An 11,276-nucleotide genomic window follows, 5' to 3' on the forward strand; every position below is an offset into this window, starting at 1 on the left:
GACGATGAACCAGTGACGGCTGCGGCGGCAGACGATGAACCAGTGACGGCTGCGGCGGCAGATGATGAGACTACAGAAAGGGGAGCTGTAGTGGACAATGAGAAGGAGCTGCAGCATTAGGAGCTCACCAGAGGCTCGGTGCCATAGCAGCTGCTAGATCAGAGGCAGGTGGGGCATCGTATCCAATCCCCACTGAGACGTGCGGAAGGTGGAGTGTCAAGGACTCTGAGTTCAGACTTCGTCAGGGATCTTCACAGTGAGAAACACGGACCTGGGCCCAACTTTTTTGAGATTTTCCCAAGTAAATTGTAATTGGACTGAACTTGTATAGAACTTTTCTATCTTCAAGACACTCAAAGTTCTTTACAACACAATCTGTGCCTCATTTACCCATTCATCCAGCACTCTACTAGATCTCTACAGAGACTAATCAGAGCTTTATCACATTCGTACACTGATGGGACACACATCGGAGGCTATGAGGGGTTCAATGTCTTGCCCAGAGACACTTCAACATGTGTCTGCTGGTGGAATCGAACCCTAACTCTTGCATTGGAGGACGACTGCTCTAACCACTCAGCCACAGTATAAGTTTAATACAATTTCTTAAGTCAATACATTTTTTTAATTTACCTTTTCCACAACATCTTTACTTTTTCATAAGTGAGGTTGAACACTGTTGCCTCTGTGGCTGGAGAAAATAAATAAATAAATAAATTCTGAGCAAAAGCTTTTTCTCACATTATTGTGTCATAGTTAAATCTAAAGAATGTAACCTTTATCCCGTCTCAGGTTCTTGAACCTGATTGGCCTCTTTCATTTTCTCTCGGAGTCTTTGCTCTTCATTTTGCTTTTCTCTTTGGTCCGACGAGCGTGGAATCAGAACGAAGTAGGACAAAAAGACAAGCGTGGACCCAAAACTGCTGCGTTTACGTTAAATAAAAAGTAGCTATTTAACAGAAGACGAGGAAACAGACGTCTGCAGAGAGTCGCTGTTTGAGCCGAGACATGGATGGATCCTCACCGGTAAAATGCTCGTCAGATGTGGGTTATCATTGGCCCGGAGGGGTCAAAGGTCAGATGAGCAGAACAGAGGAAAGAGCAAGAACCAGAGGATGTTTAATTGCCTCTCATTACAAATAAAAGCTGCTTGAAATATCTTTAAAATTATCAAAATTTTTGTATTTTGACTTGTTTTTCCCCCCCTTTTGGTGCAAAATGTCACACCTGGGACATAAAAAATGAACGTGAAACCAGGTACTCTGCTGCACTGCAGACTGCCTAAATGGGAGAAAATTGGCAATCCAGAGCAGAGAAAACCATATAAATTAGAAATGAAGGCTGATCCTGATAGCATGTATGAATTCTCGGTGTAATCATGCATACAGGAGGTAGCAGTGACCTTGGCGGTCTCATGTCTTTTGTGGAAACTCAATTTCCTGCACAAAGAATGCTGCTGGAGGTAATGGAGGAAAATACACAATGATTGCTGAGAGTCTTCCTGCCTCACCCCTTCAGAGGGGAGAGAGAGAGAGAGGGAGCGCTCAGCTGGTAGGAAGGTCCAATGTTTGGAACAACTAACCTGTGACGCCGTAATTTCTAAAATATGAAGTAAAAATCAGTTTTTTTTTTGTGTGAAACTTGCAGCTCTGAGATTTTCAGTTTAACCTCTGATCGAAATGCATTAAAGCTTTGAGGCTCTCCTACAAAAATCATGTCTTGTAATAATTTTGAAGCAGCTTTGAAATAAATCTCAACAATTATATACTCAAATGGTCGATTGGGAATCGTGTGCTATGACTTTTGGTAGCAGTTCTTTGAAAAACAACAGCGAGGAGTAAAACGAGATCAGTGGGACTGTTGCATCAAAACGTAGGTCTGTTTGTCGTATTTTCTGCAGTGCATCTCTCACTGCTTTATGGCTAAAGATTTTCTCTCACATCCCCCCCCCCAGAATGGAAATATTTCACAGCCAAGCTGCCACAGATTGTTAAATTTTAGCTCATAATATTCTCTTCACTGTAAGTGAAGGACCTTTTGAACTCCTTATAGAAAACGTAGAATCATAAAAACTGATGTGACTGCTCATGATTAAAAACTAAATTCAAACCCGACAGATTTCACGCAGCGACCGTTCGTTCGAGGTTTACTCTCAGTCTGTTTCTGCCTCTCGTTAAGCTGACCGTCAGGGAGCGACAGTCACAGGTGTGTGGTTACCACGGTTACTGTGGCTACGAGCCACTTTAGCATTTCTCTCGGTTATCTTAGCCTGCATTCGTAAAACATTCTGCTGGAAATTTCAAGCAACAAATATGAAGATTTACTGAAAAATTACATAAAAATTCTGTTTCCTACAAAATATTTGATCCTCTTCCAGCGGCAAATTGAACCACTAATATTTTTAGACTTTGCAGAGCTTCTTGTGCTGAAAATGTTGTTTTGGTTCAGCAGCAATGTTTTTGTAGTGCGAGGACACTGCTGATGAACGGAGAAGGGTAATCCTGTAATAATACGATAATTGCAGTTGTGTGTTTGCCTTTTTAAACATCTGGAGACACGTTTTTTGTACCCGAGGTTCCTCTGTAGTTGTAGAGTTATCGCCGCCATCGACGGCATCAGGGTGGTCATGTGTGTGTTTTTGTTTGCACAATTAGCCAAATGTCTCATGAACATCTCAACTCGTTGAACAAATGTTCTCAAATCTTTTAGAAAGTAACCATGAGACGTATATTTACAACCACCTTACGTTTTTAGAGACAACCCAATTTAAGATGGCCGCCACAAGTAACTGACCTCTGCCGACACCAAATGTCTCAAACTCAGTCATTTTCACATGTATTGAGCTCAACTTTGGCATCAATCAGCTGAGAGTCACATGCTCAGAGAGCTAAAATGTTTCCCTACATTTTATAACTCATGAAATTAGGTAAGATTTTTGTTTGACAGTTTTTTATTTATAACAGTAAGATAATTTTAGTCTGAAGCTCTGGCATGACAGATGGCGGGCAATACGCGTTTAACGTTTAACAGCGTCTTCTAAACTAATGAACTTCTTTTAGTCGATCTTTACTTTTCTTTCTCTCATAGTTTGACTCAAAAGAACCAAAGATAAAATCCAAGTTCACATTTAAAGTAAGGGAAACTCCGATGGGTTTTATGACGATTGAAACAGCCAAAGAAAGTACCGTATGTTCCTCCCTTTTATTGTTCTGCGCAGTGTATTAGGAGAAGACGATGAGCTCAGATCAAACTTTTCCCACACCCGTCCATCATCTTCTTCTCCCAGCTACCTCTTCCATCTCTTCTGGGAGGATTCTGAGGCGTGCCCTGGGTCTTCCTCGGGGGCTCCTCTCAGTTGGACACCTCCCTACCGTGGAGTTATGCGGGCATCTTTACTAGATGCCTGAACTTCCTCAACTGTCTCCTCTGGAGGAGCGGCGGCTTTACTCCGAGTCTCTCCTGGAGAATTGAACCTCCCCCGATCTCTAAGGGAGAGTCCTGCTCCCTTGATGACCATCTGTATCCACGATCTGGTTCTTTCAGACTCTACCCAGAGCTTAAGACCACAGGTGAGGGTAGGAACTGTTGGATAATCTTCTCACCTCCTCCACGTGGCTGTATTCGTTCATCACCCGTCACTTTGCTCGGACCAACAGCAAATCTGGCCTCACTAAATTCAGCAATTCAGCCAAACTTTCATTTCAGGAGCTCGATTCTCCCCCATGCACGGTTTCAGATCCAAGCCTGGTGGTCCGAGGTTAGATGTTGGGGCCGGACTCCAAGGACCAAAATGTTGGATAAATAAATATCCTGTTATTATCTACTGACTGAAAATAAGCAACTCTGAGGACAAGGGGAGATTTTTAACCGGTCTTTACTTGCAAGGGTAGATAGTCATAAAAAGGCCTTCACAGATGTACAAAGTTAGATTAGAGCCTCGTCAGTGAGAATCTGCGCCGGGCAGTGAGGCAGGAAGTGTTTTTATAATCCTTACCAGACAGAGGCAGGTCAAGACGACCTCAGCTTCACACACTTGGAGCCGTCCTTGGAGTTCCTGCAGGCTCCTCTCTGAGAGAAAAAAGCTCGACAGTAAACAACTGTGTCGTCGGCATAGAAATGTAGACATAGCAATGTGTACATTACTTATGTAGATTGTGAAGAGGGTGGGTCCTAAGACTGAACCCTGTGGTACACCATTGTTAACAGTTTTAGATACTTGGAAGAATTACTCTTTTGTTTTGTTTTGAAGTTTTTTTGAATGTCCAGAGGACCAGACTTAACATTTTTAGATTTTTCTACCTGGATTATTGAGCACGCATCAGGAAATGGAAGAAGTACCGTTATGTTGAACACATTGCCTCCGATCTGAGAGATAATTGGAGAACCAGCCAATAGTGTGATCCGAGAAGCCAATTTCTGAGCGCTTATGACAGAAGATGTCATGGTTCACAGTGTCTTTTGACACTTTATTATTTATTATTTATTTAGACAGATCTACATAAAGTGCAGCACAATAGTCCATAACATCCAGTGCTTAATGCCAAACATTAATTAAACATTAGTTAGTGACTACCATTCATAAACCTTTACCTAAATTCCCTTGACATGAATGTTGATGACCACTAAACAGAGAGCTTCTCTTTACAGCTCAGCTCCCTTTTCACCACAACAGACCGGCACAGAGTCCACAATACTGCAGAAGCTGTGCCGATCCGTCTGTTGATCTCACGCTCCATTCTTCCCTCACTGTTAGTAAAAACCTCTGAGATACTTGAACTCCTCCACTTGAGGCAAAGCACTGAAAATGTGAAGTTTCGTTTCACAGGGAGCAGCGTTTAGAGACACAAAACTAATCTTTGAGCAGATGAATTTATCGTTCTTTTTCTGTAAAACTAAGAGCTTTATTAGAGATTTATGAACGCGTCTGTAATTTTCCACTCCGAGTGTTTTCTTTGAAATAGTGAGGAAGCGTTGGGATGACTGCTGCAGACACTTTGTGAAAGTTTGTGTGTTAGATGTCGTTTGTGAATCCTTTATTATTAACGAAAATCAGAAATCAGCAGGAGGTTGTTTCCATGGCGATTTGATGACATTTATTGAACGTCGCAGTTGCTCGTTCTGTCGGCTCTGTCACGTTGAGATCAAACCTCACCAACGTTCCAGAAGATCTGAGGACCAGAATAAAAAAATAAAAATAAAATCGGAGCTGACCTTCTTGCCGTTTACAGTAAAGATGGAACCGATAGCTCAGCAGGAACTTTTATAAGCGCTGACAGGAGAATTAAAGAGGTGAGGCCTGAGAAAACAAACCCTCCAAAATAGAAGTGTTGCATCAGACGCTGATGTCAGACCTTAAGAACAGAGTCCGGTCCTGATACTCGTATGAGTAGACCCCTGGGAGGCTCCAGTTCCAGTTCTGGTCTGGTTTTTGAGACTGTCCCTTCATGTCCAGCCTTTTAAGATGCCGAGCTGCTTCAGCTTCAAAGCGAGACCTTTTTGCTGAGTCAGCATTCAGTCTTTTCCTGTTTGTTTTCACCATCGAGCCTCTTCCACAGACTTCGAGCTGTTTTAACATAAATCAAGATGCTCAACTGGGTCAGAACTGGGTACTGGGACTATAGTCTTCTACAAAAAATGTCCCCCTTTATCAAAATTTCCCCAGTTCCTTCAGGAATGTTAGAAATCATCTTCAGGTTGATTCCAGCTGTCAAATATATTTTGGCTTATTTCATTTTAGATTTTAGCTGTGGTTTTGCTCATTTTAGTTTGGCTACTGTTCTGTTGATTTTAGGTCTAAGTTTTGATTTAGTTGATTTTAGCTTTTAGCTACAATTTTACTGTTTTTTTTTTTTTTTTTACTGTTCTGGTAATTTAAGCCACTGTTCTGTGCATCAGAGATTTTAGCTCCTACTTGGATCGTTTAGGCTTTTAGCTACAGTTTAATATATTCACTAATGCTCTGCTAATTAGGTATTCTAACTATTTTTTTGTACACTTTACATTTTAGCCACTGCATTTGGTATTTTTAGCTTTTGGCTACTGTTCTGATTCTTTCAACTTTTAGACAAAAGTTTAGCAAATGTGATATTTTTACTTCTGCTTTTTCTCATTTGATGGATGGCACTGCTGGTTTTAGCTCGTGTTTTACTTGTTTTATCTTGTGTACTGTTCATTTAAGCTTATGTTCTGATAGTTTTATCTTCCTTGATCACTTTAGCCTGTGTTCTGATTATTTCAGCTTGTGTTTTGTTTGTTTTAGCTTATGTTCTGATTGTTTTATCTTGTGTTCTGGTCGTTGTAGCTTGTGTTGTGATCATTTTAGCCGTTTTTACCCTTTTAGGTTGTGTGTGATAATTTTTTTGTGTGTTTTGATCATTTTAGCGTGTTTTTTTTTTACCCTTTTTGCTCATGTTTTGGTTGTTTTAGCTTGAGTTCTGACTGTTTTGGTTTGTGTCCTGGTTGTTTTAATGTGTGTTCTGATATATGTATTTATTTATTAATAATTTTAGCTTGTGTTCTGATTATTTCAGCTTGTGTTTTTCTGGTTTTAGTTTGTGCACTGCTCATTTAAGCTTGTTCTGATCGTTGTAGCTTATGTTCTGCTTGTTTGAGCATCTGTTTCAATACTTTTAGCTTCTTGAACAAATGTCAGCGCTCAGTATTCTCTCTGCATTTTTACAGGGAACTCTAACTTTTCCAGTTCGTAGCTGCAGCGAGGGCACAGACCTGTGAAATTATTAAAATAAATGGTTCGGATGTGAACGTTGCCAAAACTACATTATCAGAGCGCAAGCTTCAGCTTGTCTGGCATAAATTTATGCCTAATCTGCTTCAGACATCCTTCAGCTTCTAAAGTGACCCACATTTGGGATCCTGGAACTTTGATGTACTTAACCTGTTAAGCACATTTGTCTCTCGGCGGCCTAAATTTACAGCTCTATTATTCCTCACCATCTCTGAAGACGTCACTCACTCTTTAATCTCAGCCTCTGTCTGTGCGAGCCGGGCTCGTTCACACTTTACCCTGTTTCCCTTGTTGAAACCCAGCATGCCCTTCAGCCGGACGCCGCCTCTGCAGAACGCCTGAACGGGTTTTTACCGCCTGGATTCTTGTCAACTTGTGTCGCTGATTTTAAACAGTTTGACAAAAACTACAGTCTCTTTTTGAGCAGTTGCTGCCCAGAGATGATGATGATTTTGCTCATGTACGTTTGCTTAGCGTTAGCAAAATATCTCATGAAGAAGAAGGAGAGAACTCCTCGATATAAACGTTAAATTGTTGACTCTTTAAGGTTTGAAGTCAATCCAGTTCAAAATGGCTGCCACAGCTAATCTACTCTAGCCAACTCGTGCATGGTCGTAACTTAACTTCTGCAACCTTTTAAACAGAAAGAGCCATTTCTGCCCTTTCACTCACTAAAAATGTGTCCGGAGCTGCAAAACCTGCTAAAAGTGTTGTCAACTGGTGGTTCATGGGCCACTTCAAGTTTGTCAGAGGGTGGTTCTTCTGGCCTGTTAGTGGGACGTTATAAAATAAATAATATACAATGAATTGTAACGTTTATTGATGTTTTTTTACATTTTAGGACAAAAGAAAAGCGAATCTTACCAAAAGAAGGCAAATACCAGTTTTTACCAGTTTTGACAAGGATTAAAACGCTGAACTCCGCAGGCAAATATGAGCCAATTTATTTTTAAGAAATTAATTATCTCTCTTTGACTAAAACATAAGTTTAAAATAAGTACAAAACAATTAGGCCATTTTGTTGGATATGTAGTTGTGACATGTTGAGTTTTTAAATTAAAACCAAAAGCTTGCGTTTACTTTGACTTTAATTATTATTATTATTATTATTATTATTATTATTTAAATCCAACTGACTCACCAATGTTCTTCTAAGCAACTTTTCTTAAAACGATTCCAAACACTTTCTGGTGGATCTAAGAGACAGATCCCACTGCGAGGCTGGGAGTTGTATGTTTGTCCGTTTTGTATCTTTCACACACGCTTGCAGAAAATTTACAGGAAAACTGCTAAAGCTAGCCTTTTCTGTTGTGGGTACAAAAAACAATAAAATTAAATTTCATGTTATCCTGATGCGAGCAGCACGGTGGCGCAACTGGTAGAGCTGCTGCCTCTCAGCGAGCAGGTCCCTGGTTCAAACCCCGGTCCAGGGGCCTTTCTGGGTCGAGTTTGCATGTTCTCTCCGTGCATGCGTGGGTTTTCTCCGGGTACTCCGGTTTCCTCCCACAGTCCAAAAACATGCATGTTAGGCTGATTGGTAACTCTAAATTGTCCCTAGGTGTGAGTGAGAGAGTGAATGGTTGTTTGTCTCGTTTGTCTCTATGTGTCCCTGTGATGGACTTGCGACCCGTCCAGGGTGTACCCCGCCCCTCGCACTGTGATTGCTGGACATGGGCACCAGCGACCCCCGTGACCCAAAATGGAACAAGCGGGTAAAGAAAATGGATGGATGGATGGATGGTTATCCTGATGCATGCTCAAATTTCATGTTAGTTTTCGTCAAAGAGCCAAAGACCAACAGGTTGAAGCCCCCTGCTTTTTATTTATTGATTTTACAAATATTAGTTTATTTCTGTTTATTGTGATTGATGACATGCATCAATCTACATAAGACTGGTAAACATTTGCCCTGAGATATGTACAGGAATGATTATTAGTGGTTAATATTAATAATGAGTTGTTTCCCTTGAGGGTTCAGATCACACGATGCTGCTCTTTTAACAGTCTTGGTTTATTTTAAAGCTGTGCTGCTGGTGTTGTGTGACGTGAAATAATGAGGATGTGCTAATTAATTTGCATAAATGTTCTTTAATTGCAGAAGCCGAGGGCGACAAGGCTGCAGCGCCCCCTGCTGGTGAGCATCTTCAGGACACCTAATTGACTTTTTCCTCCTGAATTTATGACCAAACATCTGATGCATTTTCTCATTTCTCTCATTTTCAGAGAAAACGGGTAAGGAAACCTGACCAGACATCTTTATTGTTCTCATCTGCATCACCCTCAGGGTCAAACTAAGTGTTTTCTCTTCGATCGTTCAGAGGAGTCATCAGATGAGGAGGGTAAGACTGAACGAATGACACAAAAACACAGAAGCCGTGCACTTCTGTGGTGATGGGGCTGAGCGTGGAGCTGCATGAGCCCCACTCATGAACGCATCCTACACTCACACAGGAACAGCAGATACTCTCCATTGTTCCTCAGTACTTTATTTTATTTTTATCGACTTATTTTTAGCACCGCATATTTAAATCAGCGGTTAAATTCAGGAGCCGAGCAGGAGGTGTTTAATTTATGGACGAGCCTCTCGCTGCATGTGCAGGAATATGAACTGCAAGAGGAGACATTTACTATTTTAGTCGTGCAATATTTCATTTGACTAATAATGAATATAAATTATTCCTTCGTGCTTCTACTGCCGTCATAAAATAACACGAGCACACAATGTTTAATTATATAACAAATATGTGTCCATCATATAACGGAGCATATTGAATAAATACTTAGGTTTTCACAGTTGGTCGTAATCTGGAATTATGTGTTTAAAGGGACATCGAGCTCCTCGCAGTCTTCTGTCCAGTCGAGTATTGTGGACCGCTGTTTGTCTGGCCTGTCTCCCAGGACCAGTCTGACCAGCCTGTCCTGGTCCTGGAGGGCCACTATCCTGCATGTTTAGCAGGTCTTCATTGAACCAGGCAAGCTGAAGCAGAAACATGTAACGTCTGCAGGTTGGTGTTCCTCCAGGACCATGACTGGGCTCCCCCAGCATGGCTCCGAGGATCATTCAGGATCACAGATTCCTCCTCCGTCATGAAATGGTGATTTACACATGAGGAGAAATCTGACCTCTATTTTTGTTTTCTCGTTGGAAAGGTCAGCTGACGGTGACCCCAAAGTTCACCAGGACAAAGAAGACTTTAGTTGTTGTCAGTAAAATACTTTATTCAACTGAGAAATTCCCGTTCATCCATTCTGGTCAGCAAAAAGACGAATGACTAGCTAAAAGTAGCCAAAAGCTAGGCAAAAGCAAACATTTAGCTTTAAACTAAAGTGAACAAAAGACTAGCAAAATGATAAATCAGCATAAAAAAAAGCTAGAAGCCAAAAGTAGCTAAAGGCTGAAAACAAAAGGCTAATTCATTCAACCTTTATTTATTCAGGTTAATCCCGTTGAGCCTCGGGGACTCATTTAAAAGAGAGACCTGATTCTAACAAAAAGTGATGCCAACAGTGGACAACAACAGATGATCATAAAGGATGAGTAGAAATTGAGATTTTTTTTTTACAGGTGAAAATAAAATGGTATTTAAAAGAAAATGTAACAAAAAAAATCAACAGCTAAAGCTAATGAAAATAAATACCTCATTTATTTATCTCATTCGTAGCTCAGCAGCTAAAAGCTTAAAGCAACATGTTAGCTAAAAGTTTAAAGTACTAAAAGGATAACTAAAAGCTAAAATAAATAAAAAAACTAACAGAAAGCCTAAAGTAGCAAAATGGTGGCTCAATAACTGTAGCAACAGCCTAGCTAAAAGCTAAATGTAGTTAAATGTAACCATCCATCATCTTTTACCCACTTCTTCCTGTTCGGGTCAGTCACCGGTGCCCATATCCAGCGGTCACTGTGCGAGAGGCGGGGGACATCCTGGACAGGTCTCCAGTCCATCACAGGGACACATAGAGACAAATGAGACAAACAACCATTCACTCTCTCTCTCACCTAGGGACAATTTAGAGTTACCAATCAGCCTAACATGCATGTTTTTGGTCTGTGGGAGGAAACTGGAGTACCCGGAGAAAACCCACGCATGCACGGAGAGAACATGCAAACTCCACCCTGAAGGGCCCACCGGCTGGGATTTGAACAACCTTCTAACTGAAAGGCAACAGCTTTACCACCTGCGCCACCGTGCCGCCCATTAAATGTAATTAGAAGCTAAAAATGTCAAAATGTCAGAAAAAGATAAAAAGCCCCCAAAAATGTGAACTACTGTAACTAGAAAGAAAAAGTAGCAAAATGCATTTTTTTTAAAGTATGGAAGACAAAAATAATCGTTGGAATGCTGACTCGGCGTACACAGAATGTGACCGAGTGATTAAAAGAGCGTGCACGTGAGGGATGACGAGCCAGAACTTCATTTGGATTTATATCCTGAAAGCAGAAAAGGTCTCGGAGCTGAAGAAGCCTGCACAGAGCTGTCACCGACACACTGGAGCTTCTTCACGGCTCGGATCTTAAACTACTAAAGTCCCC

The 11,276-nt window shown here is 41.1% G+C and overlaps 1 protein-coding gene across 1 annotated transcript in view; it reads left to right on the plus strand.

Moving 5' to 3' along the window:
* mybpc2a (myosin binding protein Ca) overlaps positions 1 to 11,276 on the plus strand; it is a 64,923-nt gene that overhangs the window by 7,707 nt on the left and 45,940 nt on the right. Inside the window, exons 2-3 of the mRNA XM_037689215.1 lie at positions 8,844 to 8,879; positions 8,969 to 8,977. Of these exons, the coding sequence (XP_037545143.1) occupies positions 8,844 to 8,879; positions 8,969 to 8,977 (45 nt within the window). The remainder of the gene's footprint in view (positions 1 to 8,843; positions 8,880 to 8,968; positions 8,978 to 11,276) is intronic.

This window comes from Nematolebias whitei, chromosome 15, assembly GCF_014905685.2.
Source record: "Nematolebias whitei isolate Nwh7 chromosome 15, NemWhi1, whole genome shotgun sequence".
In the NCBI taxonomy this organism is placed as follows: Eukaryota; Metazoa; Chordata; class Actinopteri; order Cyprinodontiformes; family Rivulidae; genus Nematolebias; species Nematolebias whitei.